Source organism: Chrysemys picta, chromosome 2, assembly GCF_011386835.1.
Source record: "Chrysemys picta bellii isolate R12L10 chromosome 2, ASM1138683v2, whole genome shotgun sequence".
Lineage (NCBI taxonomy): Eukaryota > Metazoa > Chordata > Testudines > Emydidae > Chrysemys > Chrysemys picta.
In genome coordinates, this window is record NC_088792.1 from 139,115,763 (window position 1) to 139,140,650 (window position 24,888).

At 41.6% G+C, this 24,888-nt stretch overlaps 1 protein-coding gene across 2 annotated transcripts in view; it reads right to left on the reverse strand.

Annotated features, from left to right (window-relative positions):
- MYO10 (myosin X) overlaps positions 1 to 24,888 on the reverse strand; it is a 248,865-nt gene that overhangs the window by 65,532 nt on the left and 158,445 nt on the right. For both annotated transcript variants that reach the window (XM_005290206.5, XM_042845779.2), the window contains 10 exons: positions 22,992 to 23,121; positions 21,228 to 21,346; positions 18,849 to 18,995; positions 18,562 to 18,662; positions 18,247 to 18,313; positions 16,529 to 16,621; positions 15,557 to 15,625; positions 15,302 to 15,384; positions 13,831 to 13,939; positions 9,134 to 9,214 (listed from right to left, as the gene is read on the reverse strand). In XM_005290206.5, the coding sequence (XP_005290263.1) occupies positions 9,134 to 9,214; positions 13,831 to 13,939; positions 15,302 to 15,384; positions 15,557 to 15,625; positions 16,529 to 16,621; positions 18,247 to 18,313; positions 18,562 to 18,662; positions 18,849 to 18,995; positions 21,228 to 21,346; positions 22,992 to 23,121 (999 nt within the window). The remainder of the gene's footprint in view (positions 1 to 9,133; positions 9,215 to 13,830; positions 13,940 to 15,301; positions 15,385 to 15,556; positions 15,626 to 16,528; positions 16,622 to 18,246; positions 18,314 to 18,561; positions 18,663 to 18,848; positions 18,996 to 21,227; positions 21,347 to 22,991; positions 23,122 to 24,888) is intronic.

Sequence of the window (24,888 nt, forward strand, 5' to 3'; positions counted from 1 at the left end):
TAGCACACAAAGAAAAAAAGAAGAAGAAAAAAAACATGGCTTGATGTTTATAAAGGCAAACATTCCACACACATGATCTGCATGTGTGATTGCCCAAGTGCATTTCACACACAAAGGACAGTGATAAAATTATCAGAAGATGTAATAACCAAATATCAAAATATATTCCAATGGCTACAGGGCATTTTCAAATAGTACACAACAATAAAGCTCTTTGCTACTAATAAGGCAATCCATCTTAGTGAACATTGGTTCAAAAAAGATGAATTATCCACACAATAAACTGCAATTGATAAACCACATGTTATGCGGCTTATCATCCCACAAAGCTCTTGTATGTGGTTGTATAATCTGGATATCGTGCTGTATGAGGTCCCTCCTTCCATGCCCCACTTGAAATATATTTTTTCCCTATGGCAATTCCAGAACAGATTTTGGTATTTGAAAATGATTCCTATCAATTTTGGACTGACTTTCGCTACGCAAGGTAATTTGGTGACTTGGCAGGTTGTGCATGTATACGCTGTAAAACAGACAAGATTTAGTGCCTGAAATGACTGGAACTTGGTTTAAATTTACAGTACTACTATTTTTTTTTGTGCCCTTAGATTTAATACTTCATTTCTGCTGAACTCTTTGGATTAGAGTTGCTTCAAATGATATGCCCAAAATGAACCCTTGCACTCCTCAACAACGAGCTAAAATAAACCCCAACCAGTCCTCTACAAAAATCAATAAAACCTTAACAATTGCAAGGATGGAGCATGTTTGTCTGGGAGACTGACTTCTGGCATGTTCTGGAGAGAAGGCTGAATTACTTCAACATCTCAAGGCAGCTATATTCAGAGGTATGGACTGAAGGACAAACCCTTGGCAGCAGAACTATTGTGGCTGCACAAGGAGGGAGCAAGCTTGTTGGGAGACTACGTAGGGGATGGGCACCACGTGTGCAGCACACATGCCACTGGATACATCATCTGGTCCTACACAATATGGACTGCAACAGTAGCTTCAGAACTGCACTGTTGCTGCTCCACAACTAAGAAGGGTCCCTTGCCTCCTCTCCCCAAAGGAGTTCTTCAGTGCCCAGCCCCGTTACTCGAGCAGTGTGTCAGGAAAAGGTACAGCTGGACACACTTCACGGGAATTGATTTTGAAACAATAAAATTCTGCAAAATTCAAGGTCTGAAAATGAAGGTAGCTGAATTCAGCAGCATATCAGTTGGACAGGATGCCACGCCTAAAGGTGGCTTTCCTAAGAACAATAAAGCCTTATGAATAAGTGGGTGATTTAGAAAGAATAAATAGCTCAATAAGTGGCTGATGTGTTTGTGCCAAAGGATATACGGCTGGGTGCAAAGGCTGTATTTTTAAGGAAACTGTTGACTTATCCTTCAAGGAAGTGAGCTTACCCAGCTATTGTGACATTTTACCCAGACCAGCACTTACTGCGGTTCTTCTAGCGTAAGGACAGAGCTGTCCAGGTGTTTGGTATCTGTTATGAGCAACAATATCATCACAACATCTGGGTCTCTTGGAGGACTTCAGAGGTCTACAGGGTAAAGTGAAGATCCATCCAGATAACACACTCTCATGAAGAGATGAGTATGTTTTGGAGCAGCTATACAATATATGTGGGCCATGAGGCTACATTCAGGTTTGGTTCCCCTTACCAGAACATAAGTCCATTCAGTGGCCAAACTGGTTTTGTTTTCCTATCCTCATGATATTCTTGGTTTAATTTAAACAGGAAGGAGAACAACAGGATGAATAATGAGCCTGTCACAGTTCCCAGCCAAACTGTGTCTCTGACCCCTCCTGGTCTTCTTCAAGTGCCCCCCTCTCAGGTCTTAGGCTGTCACCTCTCTCAGGGTGGAATCACACAGTTCTCCCACTCTCAGACATGGCCTTGGCCTGTAGTCCCCTGGTATTAATTGTGATTACCTCAGCATGCCTAACATATTCAGTGCCTGTGTTACGTTCCTCCAGGAGGAGTGACCAAACAGTAACCAAACAGCATTGTTAAAGCACATTATTATTTACTGAGAACAAATGCACCAGAGAGAAAAAGATTTTAAAACATTAAAATGGACTATACACATGACTAGCTTACCAGGTGTCTGTCCATCTTCTACATGGGGATCCTGGTAGGTCTAAGCTTCCTATAACACCTCCATCCTGAGACCTTTTAAAGCGATGGGTGGCATAATCTATCCCCTTTAATTCACAAACCAGTTCACTCCTGTGTCCTTTAGGGAGAGTGTCTTTAAAAGATGCTCAGTCTTTTGAATCATCCCCCTGCTCTGAGAACCCATCACTTTTTAACTGTTTATAGTCTCTGATCTGTTAACTCCCAGTACTGACAAACCAAGGTTTGCAACTTTGCTGGACACAGGATGTAGGATCTTCTAAGCTAATAGTTTTCCCCACTGACTTTCAAGTGCATGTTGGAGGTTTTTTTTTTTTTCTGGGAGTCATTTTGTTGCCATCCTGCTTGTTTCTCCAACAGTTCCCCTATTAAGCTAGATCAATAAATTCACTCAGGGTAGTCTAATAATGCAATATAACTATACAGTAACCTCTCTTCACTGACTAGGTCACATACTGTAGTCACAGAATTATTACATATCAGTATTCTTAGTTTATTACATAGCTGCTCCAAGTCTGCCACAGAATCCTATTCCTTTAGATTCACACAGAGACAGATAAATCTTCTTTTGTTGCCCATTGGGACTGGATTTTTGAGCTGCACTTCTATTTGGACATTTAAATGTGCATTTTCCCAAACATCCTCAGGTATTGCAGGTGCAATATTGCACCCAAATAAATGCACACAGTAGTAGGCTCAATTATTTGTGGCAGCAGTTGTAGCTGTTCAGAAGCCTAATCAAACCTGGCTACTAAAGCAAACAGGTAATTAGGGTGCAGTATTAGAGGTCAGTTTGAAACCCAGTTTAAAAATTAATATGCCACAGCTTGTAATCTAGTTCATTGTGCCCATGGGGATTTCACCCAAGCTGGGTGATTTAGAACAAGATCCTGAGGTAACTAATGGGTTTTTTTGAGGATGAAGGTGATGTGACCATGCTTCTTTCTACATGTGAGAAGACAGGCAGCACCATTCTGCACATGCAGCAGTCTGAAGAGCTGTGACTTGGTGAAGCCATAGAGAAGACAGTTACAATAGTCAAGGTAAGAAGAGATGAAGGAATGGATGAGGATTCCAGCAGAGGGGAAGCTGAGACAATGACATATGTGGGCAATGTTTCAGAGGTCAGGCTAGACAGATTTGCAGACATAGGGGACTGGAAAGGAGCAGGAAAGCTTTGGGTTAAGAATTATGCCAGTGTTACAAACAGTAAAGACAAGTAGAAAGTCTGAATTAGGAAAGGACACTGAGAAGATGGACCTGAGTTTGAGGGTGCTCCTCCTGCCCAAGAGACAAACTTCAGTCTTTGAGACATTCAGCACAGAAAGTCAATAACCTAAATTTCCATGGATCAGTCTGAAGACAGACAGAGAGAGTTAACAGGAAGAAGTCATGCTAATGGCATCGCATTGGAAAATATGTACAACTGTGAACATTATCAATTGAGATGGTGGTTGATGAGCTTCAAGGTACAAAGATGAAAGAGAGCAACATGGAAAAGAGAGGAAGAATGAAACTTTGGGACTCTTTAGAGCAAGGGTCTTGGTACAGAGGAGAAATCACCATCAGATACACTGCATGAGCAGTTTGATAAGTTAGAAGTGGAATTATGACAGGAGGAACTGAGAGACACCTGAGTCATCGTGGATAAAGTTCAGCAGGATGGAAGGATGCACAGTGCTCAAAGTTGCATTGAGGTCAAGAATGAGGGAGAAGGACCCTTCATTAGCAGAAAGTATTACTTAATCACACAGCATAGAGCAGTTTCCATGCTCTGCCTAGAGCAGAACTCAGAGTGAAAAATGTGAAAACAGATGCACTGATTGTTTAGGGGTCTCCCAAGAAAGATGAACAGGACTCTTATTCTTCCATCTACGGCTTGTTTGCTGAAATGCCTTAGGACAAAAGGCTATGCACTCTGTGTGCTCCCTTTAGGGAGTAGCTCTAATGAGGGCAGATTCTGCTCTGCTACGTAAATGATGAGTGGTTTGCTGCATTTGGTGGATTGTTCTTGCCTGCTTCTGTAACATTTGATAAAAATCAACTTCTTAATCAATTACAACTTCAGTAATTGTTACAGATTATCAAATCTCTTGTCCACTATTAACAACCTTTGATGTATAGCACAGAATGTGGAGTATTGCCATTGTAATTTTCTGCTTTTCAGATTTTGAATTTTTATCTTCCATCTGTCTTATCTCCTTTACTAAGGAGTCCAAATATGTGTTTCCTATACTGAAGCTCCTACATCTATTGCCCTCTGGAAATATTACAGACTTTCTTACTAATGGATGCAACTTGTGTGTACTAAATTAAAAGGGCAACAAGTGGTTTAGGAAGGTTTCTTTCCTTTTTTATCATCGCCTCTCTGATTCTCTCCTGTGCCTCTTTCCATAATGCAGTATTGTTTCAAAAGGCAGCAAAAGTAGCTATGCCTCCTTTTATATCATTCATTACTTTACAAATGCCACATATGCTAAGTGCCATCATTTAAAGGGTGAAATTCTAGCATTCCAGATCCCTGTTACTTCTTTATTTGCTTACCTAGAGTAAAAAGTAGGAGCAGAAACAATACACGACAAGGACTTGGACAGTCACTAAGTTCTTGTTCTTCCAACCCTTGTTTCTCTGTGTTAGCAGCTAATCTAAATAGCTCATGCAGTCAAGTCTACCTATCAGAGCCTGCAGTCTGACTCACATACATGTCATCAATTCCCTAGTAATGCAAGCACAAGGCTAAACTTTCTTTTAGCCAAGCTGTCTTGGAGTTACACAAACTGACACACCTTTCTCAGCCAATATAAATCATGCAATACTTTTTTTTTTTTTTTTTGGCAAAGGAAAATCACCTGACAGTACCAATTACAAAAGACCCGAACCTGAAGAAGTCAAACAATAGGTTACAAGCAGTGTTCAGGGAGTGGTTGTCTTTGGAAAGTTCCTATTTAAAAAAAAATTCAACTGAGTTACACCAGGGTTAAATCTGGTTAAGTGGGCCTGATACTGATCTTACAACAGTTTAAATGAGGACCAACTCCAGTGACTTCACTGCAGTTACACTGATGTACAACCAATAAAAGTCACAGGCCCAATGTTGCTAATCTCCATTGATGTTTGCCCCACTAAATCCAAAGTAGGTCTGAGGGAAAATAAGACCAGAACAACTCCTCATATCATTTTGAGGTTTGCAATCTCAGGAACTACAAATAATAAAAGCCCTGCTTTCTAGTGACACATTAATCACCTTCCTTTTCTAAAAAAAGTACCTTAAATTCAACCTATACAATTTTACTCTCATTCACAAAAATAATAGTACAGAAATAAAAAGATGAATAAATAGAAGTGGTTTTATTGAGACGCAGGAGGAAAAGCCAGTGCACAATGGGTTAAATTTAAAAACAGAAATTTTCCAACATTGATTTTTGAACCTTAAACTGAATGGAAATTGCCATTGTCAGAAATTTTTGCTTGCCTGCCCCTCCTCTTTTCCATGAAATCTTGTATGAATTGGCGCTGCTGGTTAGAACATTTTTGACTCCTTTCTTAGTAATTAAGCCATCAATCTAGTTCTTCAAATAGGGCTTATTGTTTGACAAAGTCATCTGACATTTATTTAACTTAAATTTACAGTCACAGCAAGGCAAGAAGAAAACTAGGGAATAAATTCTTTGTGAACAAGATTTTGCTGACAGTTTATTAACACATTGAAAGGGACTATCTAGGAAAGGAGTTCCCAATCTGTTCCCACACGTTATCCCACAACTAGCCATGGACTCTTGCTGCAGCCTCGGTTCCAGGATTCTTTATAGCCATGGCCCAGTCTCCTTCGCAGCTGCTAATTTTGAGAGGATTTTTAATTAAATGTATGCAAAGATTAGGATGGCAGCATATTTTACTAAACTTGGGCAGGCTAGGGTAAGAATGCTGGGTGGAGAGGACCGGGTGGGACGTAATGGGGTGCTGGATGGGAGGTACTGGGGGGTTCAGAGTACTGGGTGGGGCCTTTAAGAAGATTCAGGATGGGAGGAAAAACTAATGACTTGGAGGTGGTACTCAGTGAGCTCCTACTCTCCTTATTCCCACTCTCTTCCCCTCTTACCTTCTGAGGAGGGAAGGCTACACAGGACCCTGTTGTTCCCAGACAGTGGTAGCAAGAGGCAAGAAAGGAGGCTGCTGAGAACTCTCTGGCTCCCCAGCGGGAGCTGGAGGCAAGAGTGTTTGTGCTCTCTTCCCTGGTGGCAACAGCATTAAGAGTTGAAAGAGCCATGCTGGCAAAATGCAAGGATCATGCACAAGTGATGCAAGCAACATAATGCAATGAGACTGATCCTTGCATCATCCATCTGTGGTACTTGCACTTTTGCTGCTGTTGGGTGGGGCTTGCTCAGGGCTCCTGGTTGCAAGAAGATACAAAAGGGCCCCTATTATTCCCAAATGGCAGAAGAAGGGGGGCTTGATCAGGGCTCTGTGGGTCCTTGCAGCAAGAGGGAGAATAGTCTTCTCAGGTGCATGAATCCCTCCCTGAGCAGTGCTGTGACTTGACTAAGTAGGCCATCACTGGTCCTAGCCACTGGTTACGTACCAAGCTGAGGGATTTTTATGAGCAGATTTTGGCCTTAGCACCCTAGAAGCCCCAAGGCTGAGAACAATTGCTTTCGAGATGCACTCAAAGCCAGCATCAGGCCATTTCCTCACAATGCCCAGATATTGCAAAAGTGGCATCACAGACACATCATTTGAAACCCCACAGCCTAGGTTAAAGTTTTCCCCTTATAAATAAAACTTGAAGGACAGCTAGCAGCTAACACATTTTAATGCTCTGGGGATAGACAGCCATAAAATCTTTAGTGGAATCTAGCCAACTTCCTTGATGTTTTACGGTCCTGATAAATCAGACACCGGGCTTGTGTCACAAAATAGTGTATTTCTAGCTACTGTTTGCAGACTATACTGCGAAAGCTTAACATTTGTTAATGTCTTTGCTTGGTGCAATTTCAACATTAGACATCACACCATGATGGGCAAATAAAAAGGACTACTTTGACATTTTAGGATCAGGGTACCATCATTAGACTAAATGACTCCTAGATCTCAAACTTTTTGATTTGCTAGAGTAGGGTTACCATATTTCAGCAAGCAAAAAAGAGGACGGGAGGAGCCCCACCCCTGTCCTGCCCTAGCCCCGCCCCTGCCCCACCCACTTCCCGCCCCCCTCAGAACCCCCAACCCTCCCCCCTCGCTCTTTGTCCCCTGACTGCCCCCTCCTGGGACCCCTGCCCCTAACTGCCCCCCCAAGACTTCACCCCCTACCTAAGCCTCCCTGCTCCTTGTCCCCTGACTGCCCCCTCCTGAGACCCTCTCCCCAATCCTAACTGGCCACCTAGGACCCTACCCCCTACCTGTGCCCTGATTGCCCCAACCCTTATCCACACCCCCAGACAGAGCCCTGGGACTCCCACACCCCATCCAACCACTCCCCACCCCCTGACAGCCCCCCCAGAACTCCCGACCCATCTAAACCCCTCTGCTCCCTGTCCCCTGACTGCTCCGATCCCTCTCCCCACCTCTGCCACCTGACAGCCCCCCCAAAACTCCCAAACACCCACCCCCCACTCCTTGTCCCCTGACTGCCCCCTCCTGGGACCCCTGCTCCTAACTGCCCTCCAGAACCCCACCCCCTACCTAAGACTCCCTGTTCCTTGTCCCCTAACTGCCCCCTCCTAAGACCCCCCCCAAATTCCCCCCCAGGACCCTACCCCCTACCTGTACCCTGACTGCCCAAAACCTTATCCACACTCCCCCCCAGAAAGCTCCCCCCCGAACTCCTGAACCCCCCCCATCTCTTGACTGCCCCATCCAAAACCTCCCTGCCCCTTCTCCTGCCCCCTGGCTCCCTTGTCGTTGCCCTTTGGTTCACCTAAGGGCTCTCTGGGAGCTTGCTGAGTCTGAGCCGTTCTCCCGGCACGCTGGCCAGCAGCGGGGGAGGAGCTCCAGCCTGCCGGAGGCGAATGCAGGGAGGGAGTGAGCTATGCTGCGGGGGGGGGGGGGGGGGAAGTGGAGGAGGGACTCTCTCTCGCTGTCGGAGCCCCATGTAAGTAGCACCATCCGGCTGCCCTGTTAGCCGCGAGTGCTCTGCATGGGGGGGGGGGGGGGGGAAGGGGGAGAGAGGGAAGTCCGGACATTAACAAATTCCCCCCGGACGCTATTTTTAGTTAAAAAATCCGGACATGTCCGGGGGAATCCGGACGAATGGTAACCCTATGCTAGAGGGTCCCACATTCCCATGCTTGCCTGGCAACTTGGTATAGTGAATATTAATCTCTTCGCAACATTTTTTTTCCGTTTTAAGTACTCAAGTGTCTCAGAACTACAACATAAGAACAAACATGACTTCACCTGGTATTTTATACAGAAACTGAAAGGTTAAGTGGCAGATGATAAAGAAAATAGAGTAAAGCAAACCCCCCAAATTACTGGATTGCAAGTCATTAAAGGAAATAAACAGTATTTTTAAAAATTAAATTGTAATAAGCAGAAAAGCAATAGCACAGTGAAACCTGTACAAGTGACCATTTTTATTTGGCAATTTCCTGCTATAAGAGACTGTTATTATAAAATCCCCAAATGTATTAAGTACAATTCTGCTCCACCTTTATTAGAAGACCAACACGGTGAGGTAAGTGATTTTTGTCAGATCTTTGGGTAGTCACTTAAAACAGATTTCACTGTGGTAATGATTATTCTAGTTGCGGTCAGTGCATGTGAAATAGCTTGCTACGAAAAAACCCAGACACAAGAGCTGCAGAAGTCTGGAGACTTCTCCAGAACCTGCCACCTTTTTTTGGAGTCAATTGTACCTGTGAAAGTGAGTCCAAAATGCTACTATTCTGATTTGCATAGGTGAAAATGACCATACACGATATGGAGCATTGGGCCCTACGTACTTGGAAAAGCAACTCAGACAAATAGAGTTTTAAATCTTACCTTCTGCGTATTTGGCTTGATACATCGAACGAAGAAAGGATTAGAGGAACTTAATGTTGCCATTAAGGAATGCAGTGAGTCCTAAAACAAAGGTAGAAAAGAAGACAGTACTTTATAAATGGCTTTTTCTTAAGTCCTACAGTTTAGCTCTCTCAAAACTAAGCATTGCAGGCAGTCCCTATAGCAACACCTAGTGATGTAGACTAGAAATTACAATAGTACAAGCGTTTCCATGATAGAGTCAGTCATGCTAATGGGGATACAGGTCACAGGTGAGGTGACACACTGCTCTATTGTTTTCCCTTTTGATTAAAAGTACTGACAAGAGTTACTAATCAGCAAGAAGAAAGCTCTTTTTATAAAGATACACCATCAACTTGAAAATCTCATTCTGTCTCAAAATACTGAACCTGTTGTAGTTACAAGTAACACTTAAGAATTTTGTCCTGCATCGTGATCTACATGTATGCATTGCTGTGCCCATGCAAATCACAATGCACGATCCAGACATAAGATAACATTGTTACTGAAAGAAGTTAGCAAAAATAATCTCCCCTCCTTCCATTTTCCCCCATTTTTTCTATTCTGTGCATTTGACAGCATTTTGTGTATAGTCGGTTTCACTCTTTCTCCTATATGGCAATCAGTTTCTCTCTTGATGAGAAGACACTTATAAGAAAGATACTAAATCAACAAGGGCACAGAAAAACCTAACTCTAGTATTTCAAAAGTTCTTTAAAAAGTAACATTAAAATTGTGTTTAAAAAACACTCTTTCAGAAACTAGATTTTTTTTTTTAAAAAATCAATGAACAAAATTCACGTTGAGAGTATATCTGTAACAAAGACATTCATATGTATTTTACTTAACATACAGTGCATCAGAGGCACGTTTCTCCATTAAATAAAATTCCTATAATATCCTTAGCAAGAAAACATCAAGTTTACAATACTCACTTAAAAAAAAAAACAGATTACATATATATTGTGTAATTATACACACACACTATTTTCTCCTCAGCGCTAACAGAATTCTGAATTATAAAATACACAATATAACATAGATTATCTAATGTATTATTACCTCATCTAACTGGAAATAAAGGTCGCCAATGAAGTCATCATCCCTCTTCTGACATGTATTATTTACATGAAAAATTCCCCCCTTCACTGAACTTTCAATTTAATGTTCCCCCATTCTATTCGAGGCAATATTGAGATGTTTTTGTAAATCTATTACAGTGGGGGCAAAGAAAGCAAATGCTGAAGTGATTTGAAACTTGACCATTATTTCCAGTGTGTCTGGTTAACCATTGTTTGCTGCAGAACAAAGAGGGCAAAAGAACCAAGCAGCAAATATTACATAGAAAAGGCTCCAGCTTCTAGCAGTAAAATAAATATTTACCTCTTGAAAAAAATGTAAGCTTTATCCATGTTTAACCTGTGTAATCACTTTGTAAATGTAACAGGGAAGGCAAGTGAGCCTGAACAAAGGTAGGATGATGATATATTCCATTTTCATACACAGCTCTGGACTGATTTCATGAGCTGCTAACATCCTGGACTCCCACTGCCACCCAAGTCAGTGGGATAGGAGGATGCTCACCACACCTCATGAGATCGGATCTAGAGACTACTCTGAATCAGGGTCATTACAAATCAATAACCAAGTTGTCATAATGAATCGTCACCAGTTTTATTCCTTTACATTTTAAACTTTTGAACAAATCGTGTGTTGTTCAGGACCCTTGGGGGAGAGGAGACAAAGAGAAAGAAGGGGCCTGTTTTTCCCTTGCCTTACACCTTCTGTAGTCATTTACCCCAGGCAAAGTGAGTGCAAAACACTGCTACTCCTATGCAGTAACATCTCACGCTTGCTTTGCCCAGGTGCAAATGACTGCAAAGGCAGCAGTGAATCAAGCCCTCGGTGATCTGGAGAGCTACCAAGGAGGGTGAGGAGAATGAGCTTCTGCAGCCAAAGGTGCACCACAACCACAAGGGGGTGCTGTGTGCTACTCAAGGGTCAGAGCCATTTCTCCAGCCTCACTTGTGTATGCAGCATGCACCAACCAAGGGGATGCAATGCTCCTTTTCAAAGGAATAGCAGTGTGCATCTCACCATATGTTCCCTAGGCTGTTCCGTCCAGCACAGCAAAAAGGCATCAGAGCAAGATTTTCTTCTTAATGATTCCACTAGCAATGGGCTGGATTCTGCTCTCGTTTGTACTAGTATAAAGGTGGAATTACTCCAATGCAAAGGAGATAGTCTGAATTTATACTAATGTAACTCAGAGCAGAATTTGGACCCATCTTTCTTTAAAATAATCACTTTCAGATGAAAATTTTTATGCTGAGTTTCAGCCCAAGGGAATTTTTAATGGCTGAGTTATAAACCCTGAGTAGCAGGAGAGGTACTTTGACTGGACAGCAGCAAATGAGAGAATCCAAAACACATGTATGGCAGAGAGGGGAAGGTGGGGGGCTGTCCCCTCCACTCCCCCAACCCTCCCCTTCAGTTCTCTGCTTGGCCATTGGTTGGGCAAAGGGAAATGGGACCAGCTGTTTGGCTGCTGTGCACCCTCCTTCGGGTCCTTGCCTACGTAAATTAAGCCAGGGTTTACCTCCAGTTAGCTGTCCCATGGAAGATTAGCAGCTTTGCCACTAATGATGCTGTGGATCTTACCGATGGTCTGCTTTAAGAGGCCAGGAAGGAATTTTGTCCCAAACCACCATATTGGCAAGTAGTCCTGTGAGTTTTTTCACCTTCCTTGTAGCCTTCTGGAGGCACAGTTGGATTAGAAACAAGGATTGGAGGTTCCTATATTGCTGTTAAACTACCGACTCTTCACAACTGGCAGCTGATGTCCAGTGCAAGTAAAGACTAAACTGCCAGCTCCCAGAGGTAAATGAGAGCCAGGATTGTGCAAGTGGTCTGTGTGCTTATAAGGGGGAAGGAGCTTGAAGTTTTTGTGGACTGAGTTTTTCCCCACCCAGCATTGTGGCTTCTGTCACTCCATCCCCTTAAGGGGAGGAAGGGAGGAGAGGTTTTGCAACTGAATTGAGACCAGGGAGCCCTGTAACGTGCACTGCAGAACCAATTAAATGGCTGGTACATGACAGCTGGGGGCTGGTAATGTTGTGCCCCTCCCCAAGATATAATTAATAATGTTACAGCCTGCCATTTAAACCCATCCCATGTGTCTGACAATCATTCACCTGCTTCTCCTTGTCCAAGAAGGCAGATAATTAAAATGTTGCCCTGCATCCCTATTCAACACACGGATTGAAAGCATTTTTATTAGGTATTTGGTGCTTATTTTTCCTAGTGTGCAGACCTCGTTTCAGTGTCTCAGGCCAATTTCACAGCTGATTTAGGGATCATTTCATATGTACGGCTGTAAGCACCTCCTAAGTCACAATGCTGGAGCCACTATGGACCAGATCTCTGGTTGGTTTAAGTCAAAACAGCTCCACTGACTTCAATGGAGCTATGGTGATTTACGCCCACTGAAGGCCTGCTGCTAAGTCCGCAGAGGACAGAAGCAATCACAGGGAGCCTTAGGCTTTGTCTGCACTAGCACTTTTGTCAGTCAGGGGTGTGGAAAAAACCACCCCTCTGACCAACGTAAGTTTCACCAACAAAAGAGCGGGTGTGGACAGCACTGTGTCAGGAGGAGAGGCTCTCCTGCCGACACAGCTAACGCCACTCGTTGGGGTGGTTTAGTTATGCCGTCAGGGGTGTGGCTACACAGGAGACCTTACAGCAGCACAGCTATAGCAGTACAGCTGTGTCACTGTAAGATGCATAATGTAGACATAGTCTGAGTCTCCACTGCCTTAGCCCTTTGCTAGTCCTTTACACCTGTGAAAAATGCTATCCATTCGTACTGGAAGCCTTTTGCACCCACTCTGTTCAGGCACAGACTCCCCCGGTTTTACAGGATTATACATTAGCACAGCCAATTTAAAATAAAAGTGACAGACGGAGAGGCACTTAGGGCCTGTCTACACTTAAAATGCTACAGCACTTCAGCGAAGACACTACTTACATTGAAGGGAGGGTTCTCCTATCACCACAGGCAACCCACCTCCCTAAGAGGTGGCAGTTAGGTTGATGGGAGAATTATCCTGCTGACCTAGCACCGTCTACACTGGGGGTTACATCAGACTAAAGGTTGGTATAATTACATTGCTCAGGGGTATGAAAAATCCACCACCCAACTGCGTCGCTCAGGGTGGTGGATTTTTCATACCCCTGAGCAATGTAATTATACCAACCTAATTTCCTAGTGTAGACCAGGCCTAAGAGTAGTGACACTGTGAAGGAACCAATGATAGAATTCGAAACTGAGCAAGATGGGGAGTAAGAGCAAGACAAAAACCTATGAAGTATGCCGGGTCTAGCCCATGGAGAGGCCAATGTGGTTAAAACAAGGACAACAATGAATGAGAAGCAACAGTTCTTTGAAGATGGAGGTGCTGTGCAGGTCAGCTTCTTCCTGTGGCTAACATTGCTGATTACATGATTAGTGACTGAAGTTTCATATGGGAGGAGGCAACATTTTGGTACTGAAGATTTTCAGCATTTTAAAATCTCCAGGGGACATATACCCCCAGCCCAGCCATTCTGAGTCTTTGTTGACTACTGATGATCATTTGTCAGTTGCTGACAGTAGAGGAGAGGACATATTAACCAACCTTGAACTGTAAGCTGACAGTGGGTTTCCGGTGTTTGCTTCCACATTTAAGTGTGTCTTGGTTGTTCCGACTTGAAACGTGTTCAAACAGATCATAGATAAAATCAAGTCTGAAACAGGAAGGAAAAATCTTTACAAAATATCCCAAGACACCACAAAATTTACCATTGTACAATCCAGAGCAAGCGTTGTTCCTTAAAGAAAAATAACTCCTATTGACTCTCCTCTTATCCTCAACAACAATTAACCGCAGACCTTTCAGATGTATCATTTGTGCAATGAGACCAAGAAAAAATAGTCCAAATGCCATACACTACATTCTCAACACCTCCTCTTGGAAATGAATGGCCAGATTTGATCACTTTTTACTTGATTGTTACTCAACCAATTGACCTTAATGGATGCTATGCTGGAGTGAAGACCAAGAAATAACATTTCCTGTTTGCTTTTCACAAGGGTGCAAATAACTGTGTGTGGGAACTTAAGCTTCAGCACTTAGCTGTGGGTGTTGTATGTACATTACAGAGGACTAAAGGAGGCCCCTCACACCACTTTGACAGCAACATAATCGCTGACTTGAATGGAATTGTTCCTGATTGATATGAGGGTAAGTGAGAAGAGAATCAGGCCCTATAGCTTTAACTCCCCTATTGCATTTATCTGCATATTTCAACTGAGAGAAATATGGCCTCAGGCATAACATGAAAACAGTACATATAATTAGGGATTTATTAAAAGGAAATTTTTTAAAAACACCTAAGGGATTTAGGAGCAGCACAAGTCCCACTGACTTTCAACAGGATGTATGCACTTAAATCCCTGAAAATCTCCCTATAAGTCATTTACTACATTACTGTTATTATTATTTGTGCTACTGTAGCTCCTAGGAGCCCTCATCACGGACCAGGACCCCACAGAGCTAGGCACTGTACAAACAATGAACAAAAAGATGGTCGCTGCCCCAGAGAGCTTACAGGCCTGATTGTCAATTCCTTGTGCACCCAAACTCCAAGTAAAGTAAGGGTCAGGGAAGTGCAAGGAATGCAGAATCAAGCCTTATGAGAGGCACTAAAAAAAAAAAAAAAAAAAAAAAAAAAAAAAAATCACACATACATTTGGTAAAGCACCTTGAAAATATGAAGTATCATGGGCCAGATTCTAATACATTTACTCACACTGAGTAGTACCTTACTCCTCTAACAGACGCACTGCAATCACTAGGAATAAGGTACTCTGCCACCTGGGTGAGGGTATCAGAATCTGGCCCAATGTGAGAGAGAAGTAGTATTATATTTAGAACTGTACACAAGAGAAGTTTATTAAGTGCCAATCTCCTCGGCCACTTGTTTGTTGCTCACTTCTCCTCAGTAAAGGTCCAATCCTACGTTGCAGGTACTGCTCTCAACTCCCACTGAAATCCGAGCATGTGGCACCTCCCAGAATCATACCAAGATACAAATGCACTAACATACCTGCTTTCACGTAACAAGTTTAGGAGATCATCTCTGAAAGTATCTCTGTTTTTCTCTAAGATTCCCCTGACGTCATACTGGACCTAGTAAAAAGCAGAACAGGCTCATATAAAAAGCGCAATCGTTAAGTACCTCTCACAAAGGCAGTACCATAAAGTGCACTGAGGGAACAGAATGCTTCAGTTAATTTGTGAATGGCTGTGATTCTGAAACACTATTTGGAAGCATTTTACCAAATGAAGAAAAGAAAATTACCTCCCCAGCGTAGTGTTTCACTCCAAAGTTGTGAACAGCTACTCTTGGTTTCACATAAAAGGAATTGTTCTAATTTAAGGAAGAATAAAAACATTTTAGTGGAGAAAACAATTGGAAGCTAGATAAACGGCCAAGTTGTCTTCAACCTGAATTTGTCCAAACCACTGTCTTCCAGTGAACACCCTAAAAGATCAGTGCTCCAAAAGCAAACAACCATTTCTATATTGGTAATAGGATTTGTTAGTCTGGAGCTGCTTCAAACACAGTAACAGGAGATTTATAGTACATTAAAAGGCATTAGACTAACCCTAAGCCATCTGGCAAAGTGATCACAAGTGGACAAGACACAGTGGGCAAGAAGGGCTTGCCTGAACTGGCTGTTGTCAGGTTAGATAATTGTGAAAACAGCAATATGACTGTATTAAAGGGGATGTTGTAGATACACCTTTCCAAGACATGAAGAGGAGCTCTGTGTAGCTCGAAAGCTTGTAGCTCGAAAGCTCGTCTCTCTCGCCAACAGAAGTTGGTCCAATAAAAGATATTATCTCACCCACCTTGTCTCTATATTAAAGGGGCTCTTGTACAATCAAGGTAATGATCATCTGAATATGGACATCAGGCCAAATCCCAGTTTATTAATTCAATGTAAATCTGGAGTAACTCCAGAGAAGTGAATAGAGTTACTCTGGATTTACATTGGTGTAGCTGAGATTAGAATCTGGCCTATTTCACTACCTTTCCATATACCTATCTATGCATATGGAAGTATCTATATCCACATTGTGTATTTTCAGATAACAAGCTCCCTCCTGCTCCCACTGAAGCAAATGACTTGGCCACTGACTTCACTGGGAATAGAATTGGGCCTAATATGTATTGTAAGATTATGCATCCATGCATATGAATCACAAACCTCTGGAGAAACAAAGGATCTTACAAATAGCACACTAAATAAATTAGAGTATCACATACGGCGTGTTGAGAGTGTAACTTCTCCAACAAGGTGCAGTCAGTCGCTTGAGGAAAATGACTCTCTTCATTGATTAGTGCTAGCAGGCCAAGTTTCTAGATCAGTAAAAATAAAGAGAACAAAGATGAATTAGCCCATCGAGTGTTTATACTGATCTTTCCACTAGTGAAAATCATCTTGAAGATGCTGTCAAGAGAGGCATAAGCGAACCAATATATCATTTAAAAACTCTTACAGGAAACTGTAACGCTGTTAGAGAAAAAGGATTCCTCTGGGAACATAAAGCAAGTAAAAGCAAAACAATGGAGGAAAAAGCAGTTATTGAAAATGTGAGCACTTTTTTAGCCCAAAGTCCTGGTTCAAATGAAGGGGATTTATCCTCTTTTTCTTTAAAATTTGCTTTGGGTGAGTCAATAGTCCAGCTCGAGCTATATTCTGAATAGCTAGAAACTGCAATGTGGTTATTTGCCCAAGTACTCTCAACCTGAGGTTTGAGGAACACTTCCAAGTGGTCCACAGAGCTGCTTCTGTCACAGTGTTGAAGCATGTGTCATTCTTCAAGTCAGTTACTGATAACTTTGTAACGATATAGGTGTCTTTTAGAGTTTCCAGAATCTTTTTTAACCAACTAAATTCAAATTTTACTAACCACCACCACATCTAATCTTTTATAAGTGCTTTACAGTATTGATTAATTCTCACAACAGCCCTGGGAAGTGGGCAGATATTATAGTTCTACTGAAAGGGACACTGAGGTTAAATAACTTGTCCTATGCCCCAAACGGAGTCGTTGTTGAACAGGGACAGGAACTCCTGTGTTACTGGTTCCAAGGAGAGAACTTAAATAGATTTCACCTCTCCTCCACCGCAACGAAAACCACATGCACTCACACATATCAACACTCTGTGCAGCTGTTTCATGACTTTCCATGTTTTGTGTTTCTTTGGTGTACATTCAACCACAATCAATTTTATGGATGGAAGAAAACTGGGGGAGGGGCAACTAATAAAAACACTGGAGGATAGAAATAAATTGCAAAAGCGACCTGGAGACACTATGGCAGTGGGGGGGAAATGGGCAATAAGAGAAGACTAGATACATTGAAATGCAAAGTTTAACATTCAGGAGAAGGAATTTAAGAGCAGAGATAGAATATATAACCCCCATCCCAACAAAACTCCGCCCAACAAAGCAATTTAAAAATTGGGGAACTAATCTGACCTTTGTCAACCATCCTATAGATCATTCTGCTTGTATGTTTCATCTCTTCCCCCCAGCCATTTGTCTGTCTTGTCTATTTAGGTTGTAAAGAGTTCAGGCAGGAACTCTCTCTTTATCTACATTTCTACAGTGCCTAGTGCAACCGCATCCTGATCTTGGTTGAAGTCCCAAAGCATCACACTAATGTGAATCTCTCTCCAAGCTATCTCTTTAATGATCTCATAATACATTCTTGTATGCAACCATGCTCTGTAAATTATAGGCAAAGTGAGGAAATCAGGATTGGGAAGGGTATATGTCCATGAAAGTATACTGATCCTATGAAAGTGATCCACAATATACTAAAGTTTGAAAACCACTGTATTAAAAGATCAACATTTAAACAAATAAAAGATAGGATGCCTTTTGACCACATGCTGCTTTAAAATTCCTGTTCACACAAGTGATGAGAACACAGTAATTTGTCCAAGCATACCACAATATCAAATAACATATTACCTTTTCAATAAGGTCCAGGCACTCTCCGTTGTCTGTCCAGTCAATATCTTTCCAAACTAGTCCTTCTCTAGTGTAAGAAAAGAGAGGACATTTTATTCATAATTACAAATGTGTTGGGAGGAGACGCGGTTTGCTATGCCTATCATGCAAGTTAGGGTAAAATCAATGTAAATAATAATAATAATAATATGCAGCTATAGGCCAGGATTTTTAAAATGTGCTTATGGGAGTTAGGCACCCAAATCCTATTGAATGTCAAGGATTTGGTTATTTCTCTCCCCTAGGCACCTTTCAAACTCCAACTGTAATTCTTACCTGCTATATTCCAGTTGCTCCAAGGAAAAAATGTGCTTGTTGAAATATTCCTGAAGCTTTTCATTTGCATAGTTAATATTGAACTGCTCAAAACGATTAACCTGAAAAAGCACAGACATTCAAAGGTAAAAACTTCCAACGCCATTTGTTTTGTAAATGATAAACTGCTTTGTTTTAAGTCCTAAAGCATTTGATAATCCAGTTCTAGAGAAGTTAAATGGAATTATGGAACAATGGCATACATAAAAATTAAAGAATCAATTCCCAGCAATTTTTTTGGAACATACCTCAAAGTTTTCAAATCCAAATATATCAAGAATTCCGATGGACTTGAAATCTTCTTTGCCTCTGATTCTGCTGTTGATTTTTTTAATAACCCATGCAAAACACTGGGAGTAAAGTGCCATAGCCACAGAATCTCTGCTATCTACTGCCTGCATTGGAGAGGTAATACACAGCATAGTAATTTAATTAGAAACCACATTTTGCCAGTGTCCTTTTCCCAGTGCAATGACAAAGTACAAGACATGCAGTTTCATATTCCCATCAGGTCTGTATACATTACATTGATTACAATTAAGCACTAATGATTGAAAGCTCCACTGTGAGTTATTATAATTCAGTATTTATACTGCATTTAAAAAGAAGTTAAGGTTTCAAAGTCAAACACTCAAAAATTAGGAAATACCACAATTAAGGGTGTCTGTGCTACCTAAATTCAGCTCCTTTGTACATAAACATATATATGAATGTACAGTATGCTTTTCCCTAATCTCATTCTCAGAAGTGGCTGAAGCATATTTTGCTGAAACTTTCCAAAACTGAGCCTGAAGTAGGCATCTATCTGGCTTGGGAAATTTTAGCCCAAATGGTTCAAGTCTGACAAAGTTATAGGCAACTAAAAACAGGATCCTACAGTGAGAAGTGGCGAGCAACTTTAACCAAAGGAAGCCCTTCCTGCTCCACCTACAGAGGTCTGTAAAATCATGAATGGTTTGGAAAAAGTGAACAGTGCTATTTACCATTTCCCACAATTCAAAAACCAGTGGTTATCCAATGAAATTAATAGGCAGCAAGCTGAATACAAACAAGAGGAAGTACTTTTTCACACAATGCATAATGAATTGTGGAACTCATTGCCATGGGATGTTGTGAAGGTCAAAAGTATAACTGCACTCAAAAAAAGAACTAGATAAGTTCATGGAGGATAGGTCCATCAATGGCTATTAGCCAAGATGGTCAGGAATGCAACCCCATGTACAGGTTGAGGCTAAACCTCTGATTGCCAAAAACCCGAAGAGGAAGACGGGGTGGATCATTCCAACTGCCCTCTCTGTACACAGCCCTGAACTTTGGTACTGGCCACTCTCGGAGACAGGATACTGGGCTGGATAGACCATTGATGTAGATCAGCATGGCAGCTCTCATGTTCTTATAATTACTAGATGGACATCCATAGAGATTTCTAAAAATCTAAGGGCCAGATTCTTATCCCACACTGAATAGCTCTATACCGCAAGAGAAGCCTCACTGAAATTAATGGAGCTACTTGCAGAGTAAGGTACTACCCAATGTGAGTAAGAATATCAGCAGAACATGCCCCTAAATAAATAATTAGGTAGTCTTACCTTCAAGGCTCTCAACAACATTTCTCATGATTACCTCTCAGGTGCTGCCTCCTTTTATGCTCCTTTAATCCTGTTTGTTCGGCCCAAACTGCTAATCTGAATGCCCCCACACCTTTTGTACCGCTTTTCCACCCTGCCTCTGCCATGCTTTCTTTCCTGCTGCTCTCTAGGACAGGAAGGCCCTTCATGACCATGGGAGCTACAATTCCACTCTCCCTCCTCTCAGCCTAGTCTCACAACCCCTTCTTCAAGGAGGTTTATAAATTATATTTCTGTATTTTATGAATTAAAAATTTTTTTTAAATGTAACAAAGAAGCGGCATGCATTAGCTTCCTAAATGACTGGACAACCAAATTGTCTTTGTGTATTGTCCACCTCTTCTTCCCCATCCCATGAGGTCATCTACTCTTGTTCTCGTCTTAATTTAGGCCTTAATTCTGCACTGGGATCTGCTAGCCTGGATTCCTGCACTTGTGCAGAGACTCATTAAAGTCAATTGGACTCTACAAAAGGCACAGGGCTAAGTGGATCCCATGCAGGATTGGGCCCCTAAACAGGCAGGGATTTGGTCTTTATCTGTGTTATAAAATGCTATGCACATCTCTGGCATTATGTGACTCATAAATCATAACAACTTGTTTTAAAACCATATTAGAAAATCCTGTAATGTATTGGTTACTTGAACCTCCCCAACAAGTTATCTGACTAAAATTCTGATGTCAGCTTCTTAGGACTCGTCTACATTGGGACATTGAGGAAAATTAATCCAAATGAACCAAAGGTGTGAATTAAAAGTGGATTATTTAAAGTGAATTAAACTCCTTAATGGACACAGAACAAAGACGACGTCAATTCTAAATTTGTTAATTCGGATTAGTTTTCCTGAGTACCCCCGTGCAGACACGCCCTTATACATGCTTCAAGCTGTTGGTTCATTGTAGTCGTTGACCTCAATGGAACTCTGTGCTGGATTTACATCAGCTGAAAGTCTGGCCCAATTGTTTTGTTAAAATATATCCGAAGTGGTATGTCTTTACCTGTTGTACACTGAGAGGTGTTAAGATTTCTTCTCCCCTGAGTATCATTGATCTCTGTGTCAATGCTTCAGTCAGTTGTGTTGAGTCCAGCCCAAGTAACTCTGCAGATCTGCCCAGAGCTAGCAACAGAAGGAACCAAAAATAAATACACACGTATATGTGGAAGGCACAATTCTCTCAACATTTTTTTAACCTACTGTAATTAGAAGCAACATCAAAGCAGCTTCTGACAGAGATTAGAAAAAAATATTGAGTTGGATACTCTGGTCTGCTAAAGGCACTTTGCTCTCCTTATGCAAAGTGCTGGCAGAGGTAATGTAGCTGCCTTCTACACCAGACATCCCCTCACCTACAGCTTACATGAGGAGACTGTGGGCACGGCTGAGCTCCATTCCTGCTCTAACTTCCACTGGAGCCAGGCAGCCTATAATCAGGGAACCACACCTGGCTCCCATCAGCCGCCACTCTCATCCACTACATTGGAGAGCAGAACTGGCACCACCGTCTACTTCCCATTTTGTTTACTTTATGCACTTGATAGCATTCTGTGTTGTTTTGCTCAGTTTTCATTCTCTTCCCTATACAGGTCGGGTTAGTCAGTTTCCCTTCTTAGTCATGTGGGTGTTTCACCCAGTAATGGAGGAAAGAAGCACATTTTAAGAAATAGGAAAATGACATGGTAAACCCAAAAAAAGTAGCAAGAAAGTTCAGGCACAGTTGATATTCCGGAAAACATTTAACTCATATTTGAAACTAACTAAATTTCAGAGTGAGGCTGTCCCTTTAATTCTTCCTCTGAGAACCTATAATCATAAAGAAATTGTCATTCACAGAGGTCTAATCTCCCCTGAAATATATGCATAAATCCAGCCGCTAATGCATCCCAGTACAGCATCTCTACATAGGTTAAATCCCTGTACTCATTTTCACTGTCAATCGAAGCCAGTTATTAATGTCTGGATGCTCAACTTCAGAGCGACAAGGCTGAAATATTGTCGTGAAAATTCATTTACAATAAAATTGATACAGTGGTTGTATAAGTCACTTATTCCTTTTCAGTGCTCCTGAAACAACAGGATACAGTATTATAAATGTGCACAAAAGAAAGAAGCTGATTGAAAACACCCCCAATTCATTACAGGTCACAGTTGGAAGCCTTTAATTTGTTCTTAACATAATAAAAATCCAAACCTAATCTTATTGCTAATATTAATGTTTGGTTTTATGGATACAGAAACCTAATACCCACTTCCTCATTCATGAGAGGGTACTTCTGCTTTCTCCCTGGATCATGTAGATGTTTCTGATGAATAGAAGAAGAGTTTGTCCAAACTGTGCATCTGAATTTGCACTTTGCCATTATTTGGTATAAAAGTAAGGGATGATGTCATTGTTCCCAAACCCAATCCCTGAACTTTCTGTTCCATCGTTACACAGCTGCAGATGTAACTTGCTGACAAGGCAAACAAGGCAGGCACAGTGCACTGAAGTCCAGAATGCACTTAAGTACATGCTTAAGTCCCATCAACTTAAGGACAAGCATTCCAAATTCAGGAAAGCATTGGCTTCAGGGGACTTAAGCACATGAGGAAGTTAAGCATATGCTTGAGTTCTTTCCTGAACTGGAGGCAGAGCTTAGTGCCAAGGAGTAACTCATTTCATCTTCATAAAACAACTGCTTGAAGCAGAGACTTTTGTCCTGCGTGGTTTCCAACACTGTTATTAAGCAATCATGGACATTTCCTCATCCCATAACGATCTCACCTGTTTTGAAGGACACCTGTGCCCCACCAGCAGTGATAAACTCAATGTTCCCTAGATGCAGAATGCCAGCTAGCAGCCTAAGAACTTCTCGCACCTCCTCCTTGCTGAACTGCATCACATCCATTGCAGTCTGGAAGAAAATATTTCTTTTAGTTGTGTCTGATTTCATTGGAGAACCAGAAACTGAAGTAGATTATGGAGAATAAATTACAAAACACAACAACTGAGTTTTGCAGCGTTTAGCATTTGAAACGACATAGGGACAGCGGAATGGGAACAGCAAATGCATCTCTTGTCTTCGCCCTCAATCCACACAAGCATTTTAACACATGACGTGTGCAACTTTAAACACACAATGATATCTTTAAAATCTCATCCCTCTGAGTGTCACTGACCCTCTAAGGAGCCGTTTCACTGCAACGGAACTTGATTAAAGTTATGCATGTGCTTGGGTACTTTGCGAGATCAGGGCCATACTAAAAAATCTCACTAATTTGTACTAGCAACTGGGAGGAACCGCCCCTCTGTGTTACCAGATTTTGCAGATTAGTCATGGAGGCAACCAAACGTGTATCATGCAATGTACGTTGTCAGTGCACTGTAATTTAGTTTTACTTATAACACTAATGTTCTGCTTCATATTTTGAGAAACTAACAAAGTCTTAATGAAAAACCTCATTACTGTACTCTACTAACTGGGGTGAGACACAGGTTTTTTGTGAAAACTACTGGATTTATGGATGGGCAAAGTAAGAATGACCATGGTACCACTGTATATCAGGAACAAAACAAAACAAAACAAAAATCAATGTAAAACATGTATTATTTTATTAATGCAAGAAAAACAGACAACTATTTTCTTTGGGAATGGTTTGTGTTTTCCAAATATCTCTCTACAGTGCTGGACTCTGAACCAGATTGTGCAAATTCACTGTATTTCATGGTTTGCACTGATAAAATATTCTTAATTCAGGGACGCGGAATACACAGAGCATGACATATTTGAGTAGTGCTATTTGAGTGTGTTGTATTTCTGTGCAAATGTGATTACAAAAAGATGGTCTTTGATCATAGTGTGCATCAATAATGACAACAGTGTCATTTTGCAAAACACAAGCAGCACTGAGAGGTGTTTTTGCAGCTGCTCTAGGAATTACTTCCTCCCCACAAAGGAGCTCTACCCCAAGTCAGCCAGCTTAGGGTTTGAAGAAGAAGTTCTCTTCTCTCCTCTCTCTCATACCTATCATCCCTCCAAGGTATTGGTAGGGGATCGTCCTGTTCCCCCTGCCATACCTCCAGTCACATACTTGCAATAACATTTTTAGTAAATAAGAAGGAAAGGGATATCTGCAGAAGCTCTGGGAATCCATTCCACTGTGTCTGCACAGAAAGAGCTGTTATAATAACTACTAAAATCCCACAGAACATACAACACCTTTTAGTACTGTAGATCTGAGAAAATGAACACTCTTCCAGTACACAATAAATATATACGATTGCCAATACTTTGTAGGTAGATTCATAATTTCGTGGTCCCAATGATCATCTAGTCCAGTGGTTCTCAAACCTTTCTCAGAACCCATTCATAAACCTTGATGTCCTGTCACAACCCAGTAAATAGCTTTAGTGCAAAAAACATCTGTCTTACTAAGTATTCCTTATCCATGATATAGAATATACCTATTAATGTAATTGGTACTAAATAATGACACTGTGCATACCATAACAGCAGCTACTGCAGTTCTGGTCCCGCAGGGCTGGCTGGGCTCCAGACGTGGTGACGTTCAGGTCGCAGCACCACTCAATTTTGGCCCAGTTTCCCTAACGAGGGTCTGCAGGGCCAAGTTTTCTTGAGTGGTTTTGTGACTTGTCAAATGAGGTCACAGTGCCAGTCACT